The 24,466-nt window shown below is 42.3% G+C and overlaps 1 protein-coding gene across 7 annotated transcripts in view; it reads left to right on the top strand.

The window, feature by feature from the left end:
- XPO4 (exportin 4) overlaps positions 1 to 24,466 on the top strand; it is an 86,422-nt gene that overhangs the window by 44,200 nt on the left and 17,756 nt on the right. For all 7 annotated transcript variants that reach the window (XR_014788999.1, XR_014788998.1, XM_084842841.1 and 4 more), the window contains 9 exons: positions 4,200 to 4,376; positions 9,126 to 9,268; positions 9,382 to 9,524; positions 12,133 to 12,310; positions 14,674 to 14,833; positions 15,688 to 15,857; positions 18,980 to 19,154; positions 21,116 to 21,409; positions 22,792 to 22,972. Coding sequence is in view for 5 of the 7 variants with exons in the window: in XM_084842841.1 (XP_084698967.1) it covers positions 4,200 to 4,376; positions 9,126 to 9,268; positions 9,382 to 9,524; positions 12,133 to 12,310; positions 14,674 to 14,833; positions 15,688 to 15,857; positions 18,980 to 19,154; positions 21,116 to 21,409; positions 22,792 to 22,972 (1,621 nt within the window). In the remaining 2 variants the exon portion in view is untranslated. The remainder of the gene's footprint in view (positions 1 to 4,199; positions 4,377 to 9,125; positions 9,269 to 9,381; positions 9,525 to 12,132; positions 12,311 to 14,673; positions 14,834 to 15,687; positions 15,858 to 18,979; positions 19,155 to 21,115; positions 21,410 to 22,791; positions 22,973 to 24,466) is intronic.

Below are 24,466 nucleotides of genomic sequence, written 5' to 3'. Positions count from 1 at the left end.
CCCCGAAGATTCGGGGAGAAATTCTCTGCCATCCCTACCTGTAACTTTACCCAGAAGGGACTTACAGAGTTGGCTTCTATGGCTGTGGGATTTTCAGGGCAGAAGTTAGAATGTAGTTCTTCATAGGTACATAAAGACATCTTGCTTAGTAAAAATAATTATTGTATGAGTGACAACTGTTTTGAGTGCACAGTATTGCTTAAAAAAATTACACTTTTCAGTTGGGCAGATCAGGGCAAGGACAGGGACAGTTGCTGGATGAGTGAACAGCTAAGGCACCTTATGTACATTTTTGCTAGTTGCTTGAGGAGACTGATAGACTAAGAACAGCCCGAACAGGCATCTACATGGAAGGACCTTAAGCCAATCTGTGCACAGAGTTGCTTTAGTTCAGTCTTCCCAACCCGGTGCCCTCCAGATATTTTGGACTTCAACTCCCATTAGCCCCAGCCAGCATTGCCAATATTCGGGAATGCTAGGAGTTGTAATCCAGAATATCTGGAGGGCACCTAGTTGGGGAAGGCTAGACTAAAGCAACGTTGTGCACAGATTGGCTTAAGGTCCTTCCACGTAGATGCCTGTTCTAGGTCTTGGGCTTCCTCGATCAGTAGTGCATCCCTCTCTTCCTCCTTCATAACCTTTATTTTGCTCCATATGAAGCGCTTCTTGTAATAAATCCTTCTTGCATAGATGGGTAAAGTCCAATGTGTATAGGCCTTATTGCTCTTGGTCATTGTAGTTTAATGCATTTGTCCTGGTGTTGTTAGGGGGCCATTGAATCCCCATGGTACACTTATTTGTGCCAGATTAATCTTTTGCATTACATTAATGCTTCCTCCTCCATTTTCACTCATCCTCTTGCATCCTCTCCCAAGGGCTCTGAAAGCCATCTTGTCACCGCAGGACAGCCCTGACTGCAACTAGTAGAATAAATCATTTGCTTTTGCATACATTTGGACATTGTGTTGTGATGGCATTTAATCTTCCTGGTTGTGGATATATATTTTTTTGGCACAGATGGCTATATCTCAAACACCAGATGGGTATTTGATTTCCTGCAGAGGATTCTGCACTGAGAGTTCTTAATACCTCTTAGGTTTGTACTGGTACAGCATGTCCTTGTGCCTGAAGAGTCTTTAAACATGTGTTCTAATTAAATGGCCAGGGAAGGACGCAACAGGGTTATTGAACAAGCTAACTCCTTTCAGATCTTTTTCCAATGGCAGTGAGCAGACTAGGAAGAATGGATAGGGGAGGATTTATCCAAAACTGCTCTATTTGTTGATGCTTGTCTTTTCATGGATTGGCCTACTTTTCAGGAAGTCCAGCTTGTGAGCTACCTAAGCATTAGTAGCTCAGTTTTCCATGTTCTTTAAAAATATTTTAAATGATCATATCATCTGGAATTACTACAACAGTCCAGATTTGTCTTGGTAACAAATACTACACCAGTTTTTCCCCTACTTAATAGAACATGTATTTTAGGAACATAGGAAGCTGCCTTATCCCTTCTAATTTGCCCACCCGTGAGAGCAGTCAGGTGGGTGACCACACATGAGAGGGCCTTCTCTGCAGTGACCCCACGCCTTTGGAACAAGCTGCCATCGGAGGTCCGCCATGCTCCGTCATTGCAGACTTTTAAGAAGGCCTTGAAAACATATTACTTTACCTTGGCCTTGTCTTGATATGACTGCTATTGTTGCTGTTGCTGCTGTTAACATCGTTGTTGGTTTTATTGTTGGCTTTTATTGTTTTTATATTTTTATCACTTTTAATATTTTAATTGTATTTATGTATTGTTGTAAGGCACCTTGGGAGGGCTTCTGCCCTGAAAGGTGGCCAAGAAATATTTTAAATAAATAAAAATAATAAATTATACTGAGTCAGATCACTGGTCCATCTAGCCCAGTATTGCCAATGTTATCTGGCAGTAGCTCTCCAGCGTTTCAGACAGGAGTCTTTCCAGCCCTACCTGGAGATGCCGGATAGTGAATCTGGGACCTTCTATGGTCTTTCACCATTGTAATTTTTGTCTTACAAAGTTGATTTTTTGCTTTGTGTTTACAAGAACATTCCAGTTGAATGGAATGATGGATCTCTCTATGGAGTCCAGAAAGGGGTGAGGCTTTTAAAATCAACTTTCCATTTTCCTCATAATCTTTGACAGGCCTCCAGAAAGCTGCTTGCCTGAGGTAAGTATCCTTGGCCTTCTTGCAAGGCCACGTACCCAGCAGCACACAGATCCTCCCCTGCATTCTTACGAATAGCAGAGAACTTAGAGTAAGTTTTTTTGCATCGCACAGAGCTTTAAAGTAACTGGATGCATGTGCCTGCTCCATTGTTCAGCATGACAGATCTCCCCCGCTCTTCACTCACTCGGAGGAGGTTTGGGGGCAGTTCTGTCGTGCTGTGCTTTGGAGCGGGCAAAAGCAGCCCATAAACTTACACTGAAACTGCCTGCTCCAAGGCCCAGATATGAGGTACTCTCCATCTACTCTGGCATTGTCAGAGGACTTTGCAGAGGACAAAGGTTGGTGGCAGATATAAATAATGTCTGGCTATTGAACCAAGCCACAGTTTGTGTACCCCCTCATAACCTAAGACTGACAGTGCAATTCAAAACATGTCTACCTGGAAGTAAGCCCCATTCAGTTCAACGGGTCTTACTCTGAGGTTAGCATGTGTAGGATTGCAGCCTATAATTGTTATGCATCTGGCACCAAATGCATCTGGAATAATTCCACCTCTAGAACATCCCTGTATGCTATGGGAAAACAGGTTCATAGGTAAACAGGTTCTTTCTTGATGGTAACTAGGAATTCCAACTTAATTTAGGGGAGGGGCTATTTAATTTCCTGAGACTTTTTGGCAACATGCTTTATTACAGTGGGAAAAAGGATTTCATCTGGAGCAGACCGTAAAGACTATGAAGTGTAGCCTAAAATCATTTTGTTGATTATTTTAAATCAGAGTATCCTAGTAAACCCAACGCCTAAGCAGGATATAGTTTCCAAAGGAAAACCACAAATTGTATTTCTCTGTCAGCAAAACTTGGTATAAACCAGCCATTCCCAGCCTGGTGACCTCCAGATGTTTTGGACTGCAACTCCCATTAGCCCCAGTCAGCATGGCGAATGGTAAGGAATGCTGGGAGTTATAATCCTAAACAACTGGAGGGTACAAGGTTGGGGTAGGTGGGTATAAACAATGTGTGGTTGGGCAGCAGCCCAGCCCATTTTGCTGAGTACAGCTTGTGGGTTACTGGTCCTACTTGCACTGGGAGGCCCAGTGGGAGCACTTGGGTGAGGGTTCTGCAGGTATGTTAGTTATATCCAGTTTTACCAACATGTGAAAAGGGCTATAGTCTATTCTAACTGCAGTTCATATGTAGTGAAAATACATGGGGATATCTGGCTAATACTGTGAAAATTATTGAGAAAACTCAGAAGCTAGAATTAGGTTTTTATCACAAGGGAAGTTTTTGATAAGCTGTCCCTGAGCTGTTGTTAGATCTTTGCTTTTGGTTTGGGAGATGAGCACTTCTTTGAGTTTTGAGTCCTCATAGTTTGCATAAAACAAACCTACTTATTACTATGGAAGATACTGTTTGTGTTTGATGAACTCCTTGTTCACAGATTGTTAATGATGTTTTTCAGGAAAAAGGTGTTTGTTTTTTAAAAAAATGTGTTAACGATTCTTAATATTCATTAAAATATATCCATCCACTTTGTTTTAGTGTAAATGGGTCAGGTCCTAAGAACTTCAAGCAGAATTCTACTCCCAGAACCATCTCTTGTTTTTGTTTTTACCACCACCTTCCTGCTGCAGCTCCCGGAGTCCTTGAAAAGCCAGTCTTGAGGCTTAGGGGACCCTCTTTAATGGCATGGAATGTGGCGCCGGGGGGCGGCTAGAGCAGGTGGGAGAGAATAGCATACATCAATTGCACAGCCAGCTCTTTAGATTCACCCTATGTGTAGTTTGAAAAGGTTCATACCGCTAAAAGTGATCTGTTACCATGAAATGCCAACTATGAACTCTTTGGAATAAATGAGTGTGTGTGCGCGCACTAATCTAAAGTATGCAAAAGACTGTAGTCTTGAAAATACTTTTTAGTTATGTTGTTATCAGGCGCAGCACAGTAACTACATGAAAGATTGGACAACTTTTTGGTAACAAGTCTTCTTGTACTGTTTCCTTAGCTTGACAAAGATGATATGGTATACATGGAGGCATATGATAAGCTCTTGGAATCCTGGCTTACTTTGGTGCAAGATGATAAACATTTCCATAAAGGCTTCTTTACCCAACACGCTGTTCAGGTTTTTAATTCTTACATCCAGTGCCACTTAGCTGCTCCTGATGGTACGAGGAATTTGGTAAGTTCCTGACGTGATCTTGGGATGTAATGTGATTTAAACTTTTTGCTACACCTCTATTAAAATAAATATTAAAATAGATATTGGTCATATTCAGCCATCAAGCTAAGCCATCGTATAGCACAGTGAGAACAAGCCACAGTGAGCCTTGGGTTTGCATGCTCCCCCCTTCCCAACGTGGGCACAAGGAGCAGTTTGGAAGCTTTCACCCCCATTTTTGTTTCACCGTGCCTTGTTGTGTTGTCTGAACTGACAAACTGTGGTTAATGTTAACTATGTTGTTGTTGTTGTTCAGTCGTTCAGTCGTGTCCGACTCTTCGTGACCCCATGGACCATAGCACACCAGGCCTTCCTGTCCTGCGCTCTCTCCCGGAGCGTGCTCAAGTTCATATTCATTGCATCTGTGATGCTATCTAGCCATCTCATCCTCTGCCGTCCCCTTCTCCTTTTGCCTTCAGTCTTTCCCAGCATCAGGGTCTTTTCCAGGGAGTTTTCTCTTCGCATTAGGTGGCCAAAATATTGGAGCTTCAGCTTCATTATCTGTCCTTCCAATGAGCACTCAGGGTTGATTTCCTTTAGGATGGACTGATTTGACCTCCTTGCAGTCCAGGGGACTCGTAAGAGTCTTCTCCAGCACCACAGTTCGAAAGCATCAATTCTTTGTTTGAAACAAGCCAAACTCAAACTGTGGAAGACAGCCAGTCTACAAATAGAGCCATCTGTACAGTATTGCGCTCCAGTGGCTGGAGCAACATCCTTTCTGATGAGGTTGAAGCCACACTGTCAGGGAAAGAGAAGCTGTCAGCTGAGGTTTTTCCTTTTGCCATTTATCTCAAATGATCTTCTCGCCTTCCCTCCCCAGCTAAACAGCAGAAGTAAATGTATTTATTTACTGTATTTATAGACCACCATAACAGTTTCCAGCAAAAACAGATTAAAACAAATCCTAATTAAAATGAGTCTAAAAAATAAAGCAAAAGGCAAAGCACCAAATGAAATAACAACAGGACAATCAAAATAGTGGGTTGGAGTAAGCAAAAAATCAAAACGGACATAAGAAAAAGTTTAGCCGGTGGCTGCTCGTTCCACGCTGGTATGATTTCAAACTTCCTCAGCGTTTTTTACCTCTGTTTCAGAATTCTGAAGAGCCAGAGCCTGGCTCTGATGTTGTTGTTGGTTTACATATCTAGCCTAATATATCTGCTGCGGAGTTATTAAGGATTTATCTTTTGATAATTCAAGCTTTACTGTGTTATCAGTCCAGATAGAGATGGCAAGCTGCTCTGGCATTTTAAGAGACAAAGAACAAGGACTTAGTTTTTAGTTGGCTATCAGTTTTGGATGTGGATTGCTTGATATGGTGTACCTACCAGGAGCTGTTTCCATATAACTGTAGGGATTCTTTGTTGTTGCCTCATTACAAGTATACTGAAGTGCCTCCATTTGGAAAATTATTATCTAACACCCAGGTTAATGCTTTTTGTAGTACTAACTGATGGCTATAAGTGCCAGCAGAAGATAATATTTCATAAATGAGGTCTTTGAGTTCATAGCTTGGCTGTCTTGGCCTAACTTGTTTATACAGGTTAATTCATGGAGTTCCATGAGATAAGTCATTCATCCCACGAGTAACCATTTAAAAGCCACAGCTGGCATGGCAGAGCCAAGCTTGCTCAATATCAAAGCAGCAGCTAGGCTTTTTGAATAAACGCTCTTCAGTAAACAGCTGAGGCTTTGAAGTTGTTAAGAGCATTATTTGATGGTTTGCATAAAGGAAAGAAGGTTAAAAGAGCCCCTTGGAGAGGAGGCATGGCCCGGATCCAGTTTCCAGTGCCTTTATTGTGATATCTGGGGCAATTTTAGATGAAGTTTCTAGTTCTTCTGGCTGTAGGGAGAGAATCCGAGTCACAAAAGTTAAAAAACAATAGCTTTAGCAGGGTGGGAGAACTATCGCACATTCTTGAATCTGTGTTTTTTGAGGCAATTGGCTTTATTATTAAATCTGGGCCCATTTCTGCTGAACTGCAGCTGACACCACCAGGACCCCCACTCCCCCATTTTGCTACTTTTAGTGTCTTTGACCATTTATATGGTTTGCACCTCATGTGCCTAGGTGCTAAAGCAGTATGTTACTGATACTTGGGCTTGGACCAAATGACACAGGATTGTGTGATAGTGAGAGGAAAATACATTTGAATGAGAATCTTGGCAAACTGGGATGCTCTGAGCAAAATGTTATGGCTTTGCTTTAATATGGCTCTCAAGTGGATCATAAATGGTAAGTGTGGAGTTCATTTTTGAACCATAGAAGTGACACTTGTCCCATGGCATAAACATTCTGGTTTTGTTTGTTTGTTTTAGAGGATTGTGAAGAAGCCACAGACTTGCACCCTTCATCCCTCACATTGCTTCCCACTATGTTTCCTGTTCAGTACTAACTATACTTCGCCATGATGTCTGAATCAGCAAAACTGTGGTTATGGCTTTCCCTGAAACTCATTATCAAAAACCATGGTCCGAAGTGGGTGTCTGATTCTGGTTTGGAGGCACGTGCTAATCATAGTTTGCCTATTTGACTTTCATGACAAACTATGGTTAGTGCTAAGCAGGAAACAGAGGGAAGCCATGCTTGAGGGTGGCGTGTGTGTGTGTCTGTGGTTCATTCATGATCCTCCATCTGTAGTTTAGAGGATTGTGTGAACTGTTTTGGTAGTAACCTGTAGCTGTGGAGCCTTTGCTTGCCTACAAGAGCAAAGTTTGGCCCCTTGAGTATATTGGCTTTGAATTAATTAAATGAATAAAAAGTTCTAGCCTTTCTTGCTAGAGAAAGTAACCAACACGTGGGTGGTTTCCAGAGGGCTCAGAAACTAGTGCTCAGAAACTAGTGCTGGTGTTAAATAGTACTTGTGATGATCAGGAATGATAGCTTTTGTGGTCCTTGCGAATCCCTGTTCCAGGCCATGCTTCTACAGGACCATGCCTGGTCTACATTGCATGCCATCTATCTATCTATCTATCTATCTATCTATCTATCTATCTATCTATCAATCATTATATCCCTTGAAAATTGTACTGCAAAACTCAGGCACAGAATTTTGACAGTGCTAGCACAGAATATAAAAAGGCTATAGCATTAATCTTGCCTCTCTTGAGAACAGGTTTGCATGGCTTAACCTGTTAGATATGTATGTCAGCCCAGGGCTCATTAAAACACCCTGTTTTTCATCTCCCCCCTGCCCCTCGGACTACAAATCTAACGAGGTTATCAAGCATGTGGCAGGCCACAGCATGTGGCTGGCGGGCAGCTTTGGGCCTTCCACTTTACATGTCTGCGTCTCGGTTGCTGACAACTCTGTCTTGATGGGTGGGGTGTATCCGTATCACTTCTGTTGTGTTAAATGCTTTACCGTTCTAAGAGAATCCATCCTCATAATAATGCTGTAAAATAGGTTGTTCCCATTTTAAAGATTGGAACTGAGAAGAAGTCAACCTGTCAGGGTTGTATCTGAGCCCATAGATTCCCAGAGCAGCTCTGATTCTGAAGAGGAGAGACAATTTGTGGTGAAGGAACTCTCAGACTTCAGAGGCACAGCTGGAGGGGGAGCCCCCCTCCTCACATCACTGAGAGCGACAGTGAACCTGGTGTGGAAAGGGAGGGACAACCTGAGCTTTTAGACGTGAGGCACAGATGCAGGCACAAGCGAGTGATCGCAGGGGCCGAGCTTTGGTGCTCAGCCTGATTGGCTCGACGTCAACAGCTACACCCAAAAGCATCACGGGAGAGGGGCAGATCTTCCCCTCTCACCCCTTAAGTTCAGAGAATTGCCGCATTTTTCCCAAACGGGAGATCAACTGACCTCCTAACCCTTAGAAACTTCTAGATAGCTGTTCCTTTGTAGTTTCTGAGTCTCAAGCAATTAGCATCTGAATGCCTCATTAGGATAAATGGAATTAAAGCCTTGGAAAACAGCCTTTTGTCTGAGTGTTAATTTTGGCTATTGGAGAATTCAGTAGGCAACAGGGGCAATCCTGACACAACAGACCCAATCTGTAGCTCAGCTAGAATTTCAGTCTGGTTTCACAGGTCCAAGCCAAGAACACTCCAGATCTACAATAGTAGCAATGGGGGTGGAAGGTGAGAAAAGCTTTGTTTTTCAGGTCTGTCAGTCATGTAACTTATTATGGAATTTACTAGCACAAGATATGTGATGGCCACCAGCTTGGATGGCTTTAAAGGGGGATTGATAGACAAGCTCATGGAGAATACGGCTATCAACAGCTACTAGTTCATATGGTCATTGAGCTAGTAGCCATATAGTACCTCCAGTATCGGAGGCAGTATGTCTCCCAGATCCAGTCACTAGGGAACATGAGCACAGGGGTGCTGTTGAGCTCATGTCCTGCTTGTGGGCTTCCCGTAGACATCTGGTTGGCTGTTGTGCGAACGAGACACTAGACTAGATAGGGCTTTCATCTGATCCAGCATGACTCTTCATATTTATTTTTGATATTACAGAGAGAAGCAGAGGAAATACCATTAACAGGCAATAGTCAGGCAACAATAATTTTTTTTTGTATGCGATGAATACTCCCCCCCCCCCAATATTGCCTCCAGGGATTCCTCCTACAAATTTTATTTCATGTGTGATTGGCAGTGCAATTGTCATCTGAGTTCTTAAAAACAACAACAAAACGCTAAACAATTAAAGTTTACAACGTCATGTGTTTATAACTTCTTTTAAATGTTAGACTGCCAATGGTGTGGCCTCTAGAGAGGAAGAAGAAATAAGTGAGCTGCAGGAGGATGACAGAGAACAGTTTTCTGACCAGCTGGCCAGCGTAGGCATGTTAGGAAGAATTGCTGCCGAACACTGTATACCTCTTCTGACAAGGTATAGCCTGACTCATTTCTAAACTATGACACTCCTTTGTAGTCATCTTTACAATCCCTCCTTTCCCTGCGTAAATGGAATAACTATCAAGTTTGCTCAATGTTTCCCCTCAGTTTATTAGAAGACAGAGTGACAAGGCTTCATGGCCAGTTGCAGAGGCATCAGCAGTTAATTGGCTCACCAGGATCAGGGTCCATTGACAATAAAGCGCTTGATGACCTGTACGAGGATATTCATTGGCTTATTCTAGTCACAGGTGAGTGGAAAGCGTCTGAACACAGAACAGTTGAAGTTGCTCCATTGGAACCTGCCACTGGTTAGCTTTTGTTTAACTATGGAAAGTTGGGTATATTCAATTTACACACACACAAATGCACCCTCCCTTTCACAACACTCAAGTGAGAAGGAAGAGGGTTCCTAGAAGTGTGGTAGTTTTTTATAACATGCCCCACCCCCATAGTTAGAGAGATAAAGGTGCTCTTGCACGATGGAAAAATTGCAAAAGGTCTTAGTGCCTCTACTATGCATCTGTTGAAAAAGAGGCAATACCATTAAGCAGTATATTGATTTTCTGTTGATAAGGGAGAGTAGTTTTCATGTGGGTGAAGCTGCTGTTATTGTTGTAGGCCAGGCTGGAATGTTCTTCAAATAGGAAATGGAAGAGTGATTTCTCTCCCACACCCCATCCCAGAATAGCCCTGCCCAGCAACAGTGAGGTGAGCTTTTCCAGATGCCTATTATAAGCCCAGGTTAGCAAACTTACAGCCCCCTCCCCACCCAGCCTTTAATTTCTCCCACCCAATGACCCCTACAACTTTAGAGAGTCCCAGGGATCTGTCTATTCACCCCCCAAAAAACCCTCCCCCCAGGTGACACATTTCTAAGGGTGCTGAAGGAAATTGTATTGTGTATTTGCAAATACATTCCCAATATTTTATTATTATACCTAACATAATTTGAGTATGGCAACTCTTTATCAGAGGCAGTAGTCACTCCTTGTTTCCTGAGTGCTCAGCCATATATATATATATATATATGTATATGTATATGTATATATGTATGTATATGGAAAGTGCTCCCATCCATCTGCATTATTGGTTTGGGAAGTTCACTTGCCCAGCATGTGGCCACAATGTAGGAAACATCACCCCTCAGCCCAAAACTTCTGAGGTGGTGGGACTAATCAGTGCAAAAGGCTCAGCAAACTGGACTTCCCCACACTGGCTAGGGGAATGGCTAGTGTCCCTGGCACTGGCTGGACATGAAAGCTATCTTCCTCCCCCTCCCCCTAGTTGTATATGGAGACACATTCCTCCTAGATATAGCTTGTCTTCTGCTTCTTAAAGTGGTGGGTCTAGGGGTCTGTGCTGTCTCAGAAAGCGGAAGGAAGCATAAATGTGGCAAACGTAAGCGCTGACGAGTGCTACTGAAGGAATCGCCACCAGCAGCAGCAGCAGCAGTTCCCACACATCCTCCCTGGCAAATAAGCCTTATTGGTCCCTTCACATGAAAGCTTCACATCATCTCAGTCCTTCACTACTTCACTACCCCTGTAAAGCAGGGGATTGTTTGAGCCAGGGAGTCAAGCCCAAATCCTAATCTGTTAACCTCCAGAGACAAGCTTCATCCCAGTGTAAACTGCTTTTCCCGTAATTAACCCAAAACTTCACATTTAAATCCAGCATTTCTTTTATCTCTCTCTTTTTAAAGGTTTGTTCCAGGCAGTCACTAGAACGGTTAGCAGTCCTGTTTCCGTGACGCAGTCCTGCAGCCTTCCCCAACCTAGTGCTGTCCAGATATGTTGGACTGCAACTCGTATCATTCCCAGCCAGTATAGTCATTGCTGGCTGGGGATGATGGGAGTTGCAGTCCAATGCGTCTGGATAGCCCCAGGCTGGCGAAGGCTGCAGAATAGGTACACAGCATGCATCTTGATAAAAGACTTTCCGTCAAGGTTTTATGGAACTGAATGTCTTGTTCAGTTACTTACTGTGACGTTTCATTGATATGCTATTTGCCTGCTTCTCCTCGAGAGCGTAAAAGTTTGCATTAGATGGAAAAAAGCCTGTTGAACAAGGACTTACACCCTATGCAAATGATATCGCATCTACTTACGATGGGATTGGGATCATGCCAGCCAACCATACACCTGTGGTGCACACCCATCAAACCCACCTGACACCCAGACATTGGACCTCACATTCAAATAGGGCCTGTTGCCCCAAGAGGCATAGGCATGCAACTTTCAGGTAGGTCCAGGGGCCAGGTGGGCTGGCATGATCCAGTTCCCCCACAATATGTAGATTCATTCTCTATAGGGTTATAGTTGTTTCTCTCAGATCTTCCTTTGTGTTTTGTATATACAATACTCCTTCTAGCTGCTCATACAGTCCCTCTGGAAAGAAAGTAAATTTATTTTGGGTATCAGTATTATAGAATGTCTGAAGTTTCAAGTTACTTATGCTGCAGACCCAGGGAAAATGTTAAAAAAAGAAAGAAAATCAGATTTAAAAATTAGCATTAGTGATACTCATTTGCATTGTGACAAAGATTGCAAATGTGCATTGTTAAAAAGTTAGTTTACGTTTGCTATGGTATTTCAAGGTGATAAGTATTTCTAATCTGTGTTTTCCCCCTAGTGAATATATTTCATTGTAGTCTTTAGACTGTGTTCTCACATGCAGAAAATTGAAATATGTAACATAAATGCAAGTTATAGCTTAAGCATATGATAGAAATTAGACAAATGTTGATGCCAGCGCTCTCAACATGTCTTGTGATGGCCCTTAAAGCAGTATTTAATTTAGGTTAGGTAACCTGAGGTCACTACTTTCTTTTTTTGTTTGTTTGCTTTTAATTTTAAGGCTACCTCTTAGCTAATGATACTCAGGGAGAGACTCCGCTAATACCTCCAGAAATAATGGAGTATTCCATTAAGCATTCAACTGAGGTTGACATCAATACAACGCTTCAAATTCTTGGATCTCCAGGAGAAAAGGCCTCTTCCATTCCAGGGTACAACAGAACCGATTCTGTTATTAGGTAATTTATTTAGTATTTTAATACAAAATATTGAAAATAAATCAGAGTTAGATAGGGCTAACATCTAGATTATTAATCCATGATAGCATTGTGAATGTCACAAATGGTGAAGGTTAAATAGGTTTTATGTCAAATTACCATAGTAACCTAGAGCTGATGATCAAGGAATAGCTTAAAACTAAAAGTTGCTCAGCTCTGGGGAAAGGTTATAGAGCTGCATTGCACATTAAAATCAGTTTTCAGTGCAAGAGCATCTTGGACTGAGCATCCATTCCAAGTTTGGAGGGTTGAGTGTCAGAATAGGGAAGTAAATAGCTTATAAAAGGAAAATGAAGTGAGTTGTTGTGGACATGTGTAGAAATTCCATCTGTAGGAGACATGGGTGCATCTTTAAAATGAATAAATACCTCAGACGAAGGCAGAGATGACTACGCAAAATGCTATCTTGAGCAGGGGCTAAAATATATATCCAGAAGGTCTCTAAGCCAATATGAAGTTACAAAATACATTTTAATTACTAAATATGGAGAGATCTTCTCAGCTTCAGCCTATTGGCTGCTAGGGCTGCCATTCAGAGAACTGATTGTGTGCTCCTAAAATAGCGTGAAGTTCAGTTCACTTTTAAGCAAAATACTTGAAGGGTTTTTCTCCATTACAAGGGAAATACCCATTTCCAAAATCTCACCTTGAGGAAGTGATAGTGTATTTTGTCTAATTGTCAGTATCCCTTGCTTCAGTCAAAAGAGTGGTTTAAAAGTTGTGGTTTTTTCCAAGGCTACTGTTCTATAACTGTTTTTATTACTATGCATTTTGTCCCTGAGTTGACAAGAGTTTATACATGTTGTGATAAAACTTTGCCCTGAGATTAAATGTGGTTTGCAATGTTATGCTGCTGCAGTGATTGGGTGTTTTTTTGGGAAGTACTGAGTTCAGGCCATAGATCAGTAAATATAAGAGGAGGTGAGCATAGAGTCCTCGTACATTTTAAAAGTGGCATCAGAATAGTGTTTGCCATTTTTCAATGGTTTGGAAGATAGAATTGGGAAGAGATGGAGATGGCTTTTCAGACCCATATAAAAATGAGACGCAGGAAAGAGAGTAAATGTGTAATCCCAAGAAAAGTTGAGAGTAAATCCCATTGAGATTAGTAACATTCAGCTGAACACTTTCAGTACTTTTTGAATATCATTGTTTTTTTTCAATGGGTTTTAAGCATACTGATGTCTTTACTTGATATCCACAAATGCAGTCTTCCCTTCAAATACTATGGTGGTTACTGTGAAGACATTTTCTGGGCCTGCTGCAAAAATATATTCTACCATTGAGCTATGGCCTTTTCTCTTACTCACTCATTATTGTGTGAAGTGGCCTACCTTTTCTGGGTTGCATGCTATTCCCCTGTAATAATAAATAAAAATTGTAGATCTGTATGACTGAGAGAGCTCTTCAGCGATACTCGGATCTAAGTAGCTTTGGACCAATATAAGAGATAGGCATACTGCATAACAATTGGCATACTGTCAACATGGGAACATAGGAAGCTGCCTTATACTGAGCCAGACCATTGGTCCATCTAGTCCACTGTTGTTGACACTGACTATTAGCAGCTTCCCACGTTTTCAGGCAGGAGTTTTTCCTGCCCTACCTGGAGATGCTGGGGATCAAACCTGGGACCTTTTGCATGCAAAGCATTTGCTCTATCACTCTATCTGACCCCTCCCACAACAGAAACTTCTGGTACTTTGGACAGTGTTTCACCAGAAACATTCTGACTTACCTTGTTCTCTTTGACTTGGAGAAATAAGTCTTCTTGCTACTGTAATGTGAGATTACCAGATTAAATGTTGAAGAGTATGCTTCACCACACACTGAGGCAAGCAAAAGGCAGTATATGCTAGCATTTCGTGCCTGAATGAGTAAAGAGAGCCCTTGGAGAACTTCTTCCAAACAGGAAATACTTTTTCTTCTGGAAAGAATGTGTTTGTTTATTCAATTTGTATTCCACCTTTCCATGAAGAAAATGGTGGTCAAGGTGGCTAACAATTATAGGAACTTTCAAAATAGATAAAAAACAATAATACATAATAGATAAAAATAATACTAAAAACAACAGTAATACATTAAAAACACAGATAACACACACACACAAATTACAGAAAAAAACCAGCACCCAACCCAACAGACCAGCTTACATACTGAAGGCCTGTTGAAGCTGATCATGTCACCCAGATTTTCAACAATCTTTTTTAAGATTTCAAGCCTGTATATATGTTTGAGTCTGTAACAGAGAGCAAGAGAGTGAGCAAGATAACATTAAAAGGAAAACACTGAAGAAAAATCATGGTATCTTTAATTTTCCTCAGGTTATTGTCTTCTATTCTAAGAGTTTCGGAAGTGGAGTCTCGAGCAATAAGAGCAGATCTAACGCACCTTCTGAGCCCACAAATGGGAAAAGATATTGTGTGGTTCCTTAAGCGGTGGGCAAAAACCTATCTCCTTGTAGATGAAAAACTATATGACCAGGTAAAAACTGTTTTAATGTAAGAGCATTTAAAAAAATCATTTACATGACTGCTGTTCCAAGTTTGTCAAAAAGTGAATCCTGTGATTTATTTGCTAGGAGAGGCATGAGCGTCTTACTTCCACTACCTATCTTACTTGCTACCTATTCCTAAATATGTGTGGCCTGGTCTGTGCATGCAAAACAAGGAGGGGAGGAGGTGATAGAGTCCTGAGGTGGAACCATGGGCTGTACCACTAGCAGGCAGGAGATTATATTTTGGAGTGCTCCTCTTTTTTCTTTTTTTTTAAAAACACTCCCTGCAGATAGTAAATTAGCTTAGCGGGGAGTGTCATAGAATTTTTCTCCCTGATGTGCTAGCTTTTTCCTTTTGGGAATTTGCATGTGAGGAGAGCTTTCAAAAATTGCATACCCCACTTGTTGACTGAAATGGTACAGTCTCCTCTACCACCCCGTTCTGTTGCATGTGTAGACCAGGCCTGTGTGCCCCTAAATTAGTGGGCGCTTACAGCTAGGAACCTCAGAGCAGACCATAAGCTTTTGTTTGTAACTTCTTAACATGTCTTTATGACACCACCAGGGATAGTGTTCCTCCCTATACAATTACAGTATTCCTAAAATTGTGGTTCTTGGACAAGACAGGACATCTCAGTATTTGAAACTTTGTGACCAAGATCAGACATGGGATGTGAACAAAACAAAATTAGGGAGTAAATTTGACAATGTTCTTATCAAAATATTGCATGTTTTTTGAAAACATGAAAGATTTTCCTTAATTTATTGAAAACTTCCAAGATGGAGAGTGCATTCTGTGACACTCTTAAAGTTGAAAAATATCACTTGTTCTTGTTTGTAGATAAGCTTGCCATTCAACACAGCATTTGGTGCTGACACAGAGGGTGCTCAATGGATTGTGGGCTACCTCTTAGAAAAAGTAATCAGCAACCTTGCAGTGTGGAGCTCTGAGCAGGACCTTGCAAACGACACTGTTCAATTGCTAGTAACGTTGGTAGAAAGGAGAGAGAGGTAAGCTGAACCCCCCCCAAAAAAAGTTTTCCCAACACTCCTGGCAGAGATTCTGTGGGCTAAACTAGATGTGATGTTAGTTAATTCTGTGAATGCAATTAATACGCACATTTTAGGTGGGGGTACATAAATAGCAACTATGGAGGAGCCTGAGTAGCACTGGAACCATAGGGGATACTGAGGTTTCTTGTTTGTTTATGTATTACATTTCTATACTACCCAATAGCCACAGTTTAAGCCTTCCTCCTCCTTCCAATCTGGTTCCGACAAAAATTGTCCCTCCCCCAAGCTACTGTTGCTTCAGGAGGGAAGCCGTCAGTGGAGCCAGTTAATCTTGCAGCTGCTTGACCCTGTTAAGAATGATGGTAATAATGATAATCAGTAGTTGCTAGGAGTAATTGGCTAGTAGCTCCTGATTTGTGAGAGTGGAGTCCAAGATTAATTCTGACTACCTGGATTGCTGTGTGCTCAGGGCTTCCAAAGTGACTTGAGGCTGGTTCCCATGTGCATGTCAATCATTCGACGACTGAAACATCAGTTGATTACTGTTATGTGTGAATGAGCCATCCCATAACTAATGCAGCAAAGAGAACTTGCATGTCACCCACTATTGGTATTAACATAATGCTTTTCAGTGATGTCAGTTTACATAATCAGCTGTAAGTTGTAAAGTCTACTCTAAGTAAGTGGTGAACATGGATGTGTGAACCAGCCCAAAGGAGTCATGGCAGTGTATTCAAGTAAGCAAAAAAAAAAAACAAGCCCACTTGATCTAGAAGTTGGCTGCCTGGGCAGGGCCACAAACAAACCATGCATTACTCATCTGTCTGAACTGGAGCGTGTTAATCTATGTACTTTGTCCTAATGGCTAGAACTCAGAGGTAGCCACAAAATAATTATTTCCAGGCAGCAAGTAGTCTACAGAATAAATACCAGTAAATCTGTGACTGGGTTTACAACAACCCACCATGGTGCAGCCAGCCATGGTACGTTGTTGTATCGTCCGAAGCTGCCACGTTCTCCAGAGGGTGGCTTAATGTGCTCCAACAAGCCATCCTGAGAACCCATGGCTGGCTGTAGGGTTATTCATGCCCATTGTTGGTTGTAATGTCATCTGAACCTGGGAGAGCGATTTGATCGTGGGTTGCCAGGGTTGGCTACAGAGCTTGGCAAGAACAGCAAAAAAACCTGTGCCGCTCTTTGTGATCTCACCAGTGCCGGCAGCCTCCCTTGCCAGTGACTGTCCTTCCACTGATGCTGAAACAGCACTTTGGAAGGACCATCGCTCGTTCACCACCTTAAAAAAAAAATTAGCACCTCAAAATTGTGCTGGTCATACATCTTTTAATCATTTTTTGTCAGTCTTTCACAAGCGCACACTTACGGCTGTCTGATATGTGGAGTCTTGACTGATCAATTTCCTTGTATGTTTCAGCTGTCAAAGGGAACAAGGAAGTGGAGTAGGTAACATACAAGGAAATTAAGAACACAAGACTGGATGAAAGCTAATTTGCACACTGTTGCAAAGGGCCAGGAGAGAAATAATAGTAAGAGAAAGCAGGGACCCCCTCCCTTTTCATTGCTCCTTTTTGGAGCAGTTACTGCTGCCATTACTGTGCTTCAGCAGATGTGCGCAAATCTCCCTGACAGTTTTTTTTAAAAACCTGAGAAGGCGGCTGCATGGGACAGAATGAATAGGGCCACATGGGTGGGGGAGGCAGGGCTAAATACTGCTGGTGCAGGGCCCCCATTTGCTCTGTCCCATTCAGCCACCCTCTAAGGGTTATTATTTTTTAATGGGAATATTTGCACAAATTTAAAGGCTGGGAAGTAAATGGAGGGGAAATTCACTCAAATGTAAGAGATGGGAAGTACATAGGATGGGGGGAAATTTGTGCACCTGCAGTAACTGTGAAAAGAATTGCAAAAAGCAGAGGAGTTAATATCTCCCCTTTCTGGAGTAGCTGGAGACTCAGGGAAGTGTTGAAAAGGTGGAGGACACTGAGAGGTGTCAGTTCAACACATAAAAGTGAGAGGATCACATTGCCAAGGGGAGATATTGTTTGGGTCACTTACTCTGTTTGCCCTTTCCCCCCATTTTCAGTGCTTCTGAATTGCACTACTGGGTCCCTTCGCAACTGTGCACAAATTAGCCTTGCACAGTACAGCCTCGTCTTGTCAATTTCCTTGTAGGTTGCCTACTGCACTTCCATGCTCCTGTTGACAGCTGCAATGTACAAGGACATTAACCAGGCAAGGCTACACATATTAGACAGGCGAAAGCGTGCACTTGTGAAAAACCAAATAATAATAATAAAAAATTATGAACACATTTACGTACTCCTGAAGCACCGAAAAAAAGTGGTGAACAAAAAGAGGTAGCAATCGGAGCGAGGAGACAGGATGGGTTATGGTGTAAAGGCACCTGGGATATGGGCCGGAGCAGGCTGGAAGACTGGGGAGGAAGGAGGGGGAGAACAAGCCACAGTAAGCCCAATCGTCTGTTGGGCATACTGTGGGTTCTGTGAACAAGCAACCCACCGTGGCTTGTTGGCAGGGTGGCTTAGCATGACGTGCAAACCTGCCCAGTGTAATAATTTAAAAGCAGCAGATAACAAATAACAATGAGCTAGTACATTAAAAAAAGTAAAACAGTCATCCAGTTTAAAAGGGAGATCATTAAAATATGCCATTAAAAGCCCAAGAGAATAAGATGGACTTCATCTAGTGCCTAAAAGATGGTAAGAAAAGTGCCAGGTGAGCATGTCTAGGGAGGGACTTCCACAGTTTGGGTGCCACCTGTTCTTGTTATCATTTGCCTAATCTTAGAAGACAAGGGCATCCAGAGAAGGCCTCCAATGAAACCTACCTATCAATTAAGAATTTTGTTTGGAAGAAGGCAGTCCTCCAGATACCTCAGTCCTGGGTCATTTAGTGCTTTAAGGGTGCAATCCTATGCATGTTTAGACAGAAATAAATTCTACGACTCCCAGTATGCTGGGAGGTGTGGGGCCTTTTTCTGTCTAAACATGCATAGGATTGCAGCCTAAGGCTTTATTAGTATAACTGTTATGCACTGTTAAACTGTTCCTTTCTGTGTTAAAATATCTTTTTGTTCTTAGGGCAAATTTAGTAATTCACTGTGAAAACTGGTGGAACTTAGCAAAGCAGTTTGCCAGGCGGAATCCACCTCTTCACTTTTTGTCCAGTTCTGTGCAACGAACATTAATGAAAGCCTTAGTTCTTGGAGGTTTTGCTCACATGGACTCAGATACTAAACAGCAGTATTGGACAGAGGTAAATCTAACTTCTGTTTCAGACATCAACATGAGTGATATCATCATGTTAGAAACTTTGGTTTATAAGCTCCTTTTGCACATCAAGAATGTCATGGGCATACCTTCAGGGTTTTAAAATGTTGAGTCACCTTTTTTCCCTACTGAAACATCTTTATATTTTGCTTTTATGTTGATATTTGTTCTAGCATGGCAGGAAGATAATGTTAGCATTACAGAAATGATTATTGGAGCATCTTAGCGTAGAACCATGTAAACTTTGCACTTTCTGTAATATTTGTTTGCTTTGTACAGTCCATCCAGAAGTATCCATTCTTGTCCACAGACATCATACATCATCAGAAATTAGTTGTGAAAGAAAAGTGTATGATAGAGTAGATGGAATTATATTGGTGACTCTTCCTTCTTTCTAGCCCGAGAACCCACAGGATAAATAATAATAGTAAAATTTTGTTATAACTTTATGTATACTTGCTTTTATTGATGGCATTTATGTGCTGCTTTTTCAGCATTTTGCTAGGTATAAAACAATTATATAAGAACAAAATCAGTACTTAATAGAAGAAAACAAAGAGCATCAAACTCAATATAACTTCAAGCAATGGTTTTTGAATTTGCTTGTTTTCCCCCCCTCCCCTCCCCTCCCCTCCCCTCCCCTCCCCTCCCTTCCCATTCCTTTTTCTTTTTATGGCATGTCTTTTAGATTGTAAGCAAGGCAGGGGCTGTCTACATTGTTGTTTTCATTCATCTTGTATAAGCCACCCTGGGAGCCTTTTCAGCTGAAGAGTAGGATAAAACGCTTTAAGTATGCAAACATCAGCAAGAATCAAAAGCAAGTATAGCAGAGAACCATAAAAATAACAAGGGCAGTAACTCCGAAAGTCAGAATGGTCTTCACTGGTTCTCAGAATGACACTGGCCATGTTTGGATGATCACAGTGGGGAAAGAGGCCATCGTGGCTGCTCTCCCCCGCACATGAACTCATAAAAGGCCATGGTAGACTTACTTCTGCCGTTTGCTTTAATTCCCACGCTGTAGCAGGTTAGCATGTGATCCGAACGCGCAGTGGGGGCGGGGTGGCCACCCTACAACCACTACTTCACGTCATAGGTTGTAGAGTGGGTACAGCCACACAACATGCTGGGTTTAGATAACCTGCTAACCTATGCTGCAGCATAGGAAATAATGCAAATGGCGGGCGAAGCCGGGGGGAGCAGCCATGATGGCTTCTTCCCCTGCTGTGATCATCCGAAGCCAGTCACTGAAAAGAGAAATAAGCCTGTGGAAGCTCAGAGAACCATAGAATAGAGGTGGAAGGAGCCATTTAGGCCATTGAGTCCAACCCCCTGCTCAGTGCAGAAGTCCAGTTTAAAGCATCACTGACAGGTGGCTGTCCAGTCCCTGCTTGAATGCCTCCAGCGACAGAGAGCCCACTACCTCCCTAGGCAGTTGGTTCCATTGACTGACTGCTCTGACCATTAAGACATTTTTCCGAATGTTCAGCCAAAATCTGCATTCCTGTAACTTAACCCTGTTATTACGCGCCCTATAGTCTAGAATGATGAAGAACACGTTGCGGCCCTCTTCTGTGTGACAACTCTTTGGGTATTTGAAAAGTGCCATCATATCCCCCCTCAGTCTTCTCAAGGCAAAACATACCCAACTCCTTCTGTCTTTCCTCATAGGACCTAGTCTCTAGTCCCCTGATTGTTTCTTTTACCCTTCTCCGAACTCATAAAAGGCTGTGCTAGACTTGCTTCCAAATAAATTGGAAGGTGAAGCCTGGCCTCACTGGCAGATCTTAAACTTCCTTTGGATTGGGTCATATGGGAGGGTGGTGGTCTCCAAGATAAGTGCTCTTTGTTGTTACAGAGCAGTTGAGTCCAAATTTTCATGTCTGCAGTCATCGCCAGTACTGCTGAAACAAGAAGCTGTAACATATTTTGTCGCTTCCTCTCTAGGTTCTCCAGCCACTTCAACAGCGATTCTTGAATGTGATAAACCAAGAGAACTTCCAACAGATCTGCCAAGAGGAGGAGGTGAAACAGGAAATCACTGCCACCTTAGAGGCACTTTGTGGAATTGCTGAGGCTACCCAGATAGACAATGTAGCTATTCTCTTTAATTTTCTAATGGACTTCCTCACCAATTGCATTGGACTAATGGAGGTGTACAAGAATACGCCAGAGACTGTTAACCTCATCATAGAAGTTTTTGTTGAAGTTGCACATAAACAAATATGCTATCTTGGAGAGGTAAATAGCACCACAAATACACTCTTGGAGTCTGGATGTGGGGTGTAGTTTGTAAAGACTGGAAATATACACATCAACAATTCCATGCATTTTCAGTGCTTCTAATTCTCCCTCGTACACGTGTTATATGTTTCTGGCCTTACCAGGCCCTATCTGTCCAGTAAGCTGAGAATTGCTTTGTGTTCTGTTTCCAATTTTTAAAAAAGACCCTAGATAATCAGAGACATGAAAAACTGCCCTATTTCGGTAAAAGTGTTTCATAGGTAGACTCCAGTATGAAGCTGCTCAGCTGGAATTGATATGCAAATTTGGTATTATCAGGCGGACTGAGTCAAGACTGGGAATTGCTAGCAAATTGCAGGGGAAAAATGTCCCTCTTTAAGTGTTTTTCTGTGGTATTATTCTTGCTTTGCCCATTTGTTGCCTATTTGGAGTGGGTTTTGGCTGGATCTCATTTGCAGCTGTGCTCTACATAGTAATAGAACACACCTATCTCTTGCACTGCTGTGCCTTCTGACCTCCCTTTGTACATTCACCCCATCTCCAGTGTGTATGTGTCATAATAAATATATATCTGCCAACGGAGGATAACACTTCAAACATCTGACAAAGTGGGCTGTAGCCCACAAAGGCATATGCCACAATAAATTTTAGTCTTCACTGTACCATTGGATGGTGTGTTGTGTTTTGCCACAACAAACTATGACTAAGCTCTCTGGAATTTGTTCGGAGTAAGTCGTTCAAAAATCCACAGGGGGCAGTATCCAGCGCCGGCAGTCCACCAGCGCCAGTCAAGTTGTGCTAGCAGGAGTGACCGCTGGTCCAAGGGGAAGCTAGCACTTCATAGCGCAACCCCAGAAGCTAGCGCAAACGGATGCTTCTTGAATGGGACAAGTTATTTTTTATTATGAGTAATGTTTATTATTTATTTACAATATTCGTATACTGCGCCGAGATCTTTGAATGTGGAGTGGTATACAAATATAGTTAATAAATAATAAATAATAACAAACACGTCAGTGGTGCTCCCTTCCGTGAGCTCCACTGACCTGTACTGTTCTGGAAGCACAAGTTTGTGCTAGCTTCCCGTTGAGCTAGTGGTAATTTCTGCTAGAGCAAGAGCAGCATTGGATCCTGCTCAGGGTCTATAGGTAATTCTTGGGTTGCTGACAATATATATAGTATTTATTAAATAAGGGCTGCAAAGTGGCAGCTAATTAACATACATAGGTACTTGAATATGGCTCTTAGAGACTGAGAAATGAATACTACCAGGAGAGCGGCAGGAGGAGAGTTTCCTGTAGAATGTTAGAACAATGGAAATTGTAGAAACTAAAACTAATTTACATTCTTCATTAAGCTTCCTTTTATTTTCTTTGTAGTCTAAAGCCATGAATTTGTATGAAGCTTGTCTGACCCTGCTTCAAGTGTATTCCAAGAATAATTTAGGTAGACAACGAATAGATGTTACAGCAGAAGAGGACCAATATCAGGATCTTCTTCTCATCATGGAGCTTCTTACTAACCTACTTTCAAAAGAATTTATAGATTTCAGTGATACAGGTAAGAGGAAATCCAGAACTGAAAACAGCATTGGGCCACATTCATACCTAAAAAGCCGTTCACCTCTTGGCACCTGAGTATCTAAAGGAATGCCTGCTTCCATATTAACTTGTTTGGCCGTTGAGATAATCTTTTCCAGAGATGTTTCTCTAGGTCAGGGCGGACAACTTCGAGGACTCCTGGGGCCACTTTCCATCCCCCGGATCCCCGCTGTAGGCCACACTCCTGCCACCACTGAATCCTACAGCAGCAAAAAAAAAAAAAAAAAAAAATTAAGCTTGAAAACAAGCTAAATTTTTAAGGCTCTGTGGTGGTTTGCTGCTGAAATTCAACAGCAAATTGATGTGGGTTTTTTGCCGCTGCTCTCCTGGTGGGGGCCACACAACAGGACAGGGGGCCACATGTAGCTTGCCTGCTTTAGGTGAACCACTTTTGAAGGTTAGGCATGTGGTAATCAAGTAACAGAGCCTTCTCTCTCATGGTTCCTTGATTATGGAACTCCCTCTACAGGAATGTTTACCTACCTCCAGCTTGTAACTTTTAGACACCGTGTTAAAATGATCTTGTTTTGCTGATGTTTGAAATGAACTATAATCTTTTTTTCTTTTTTTTACTGCTGTTCCTGGGTTCCACTATGAGTTTTATGTTTAGTTGCCCTCCTGCTTCTTATATTGTTTGCTTCTTTTTATATTTTGTGGTATAATGTTGATGTTTTAATATTGTGTAATTTGGGAGCCAGCTTGGCAATTCTGATAAATTTGAAGGTGGGGGATGTAATTTGTAAACAAATGTATTGAAAACACTTGTATCCCAAAGTTGGGATTTGCTGTGGCTCCCTCTTGAATGTTCACATTTTGGTGAACCTGCGTAAGTGTGGAACAGCTCTGTGAGTGACTAATTAAGGGAGCAATCCTATGGCCACTGGACAGTTGCTAGACGGCTACAGGATATGTTGTTTTCTGGGAACTGACCTCGGACCCCATGCTCCGAGGTCGGTTCCCATAAAACTGACCTCCCCCCAGTTCCACGCTGCCTTGGAGGCAGCGCGGAACAGTCCCATCCTCTGTGCTCGCAAGAGGAACGCAGAGGGGCTGGAAAGGGGCATGGCTGGGGGCATTCCGGGGCTGGGAGATTGTAGCTGCCTGTACGACACATCCAGTGTGTCGTACAGCAGCCTCCTTCCCCGCTCTGTGCTCCTGCGGCTAGACAGCTGCAATTGGCTGTCTAGCAGAAAAAGCAGAGCAGGAGAAGCGCAGAGGGAACGATCCCTTCCATGCTTCTCCTGCCCTACTTCGGATAGGCGGTCACCTCCTAGTTTGGAGGTGGCCGCCTATCTAGATAGGATTGTGCTGTAAATGTTGTAAGATACATTGAACTGAGTTTTCTTAGAGATACATTTCCTCTCCATTGTGCTGAACTTAAGGAAAAACTAGTAAGGTTATCATTCAGATTTGTACTTCCTGTATTTTAAACTGAGAGGATTTGTTTTATCAC

This window comes from Heloderma suspectum, chromosome 3 (genome assembly GCF_057233095.1).
Source record: "Heloderma suspectum isolate Gila_16-S chromosome 3, 16-S_ref, whole genome shotgun sequence".
Taxonomy (NCBI): domain Eukaryota; kingdom Metazoa; phylum Chordata; class Lepidosauria; order Squamata; family Helodermatidae; genus Heloderma; species Heloderma suspectum.
Note: the sequence above shows the minus strand (reverse complement) of the source record. Positions and strands in the feature narration are given on the sequence as shown.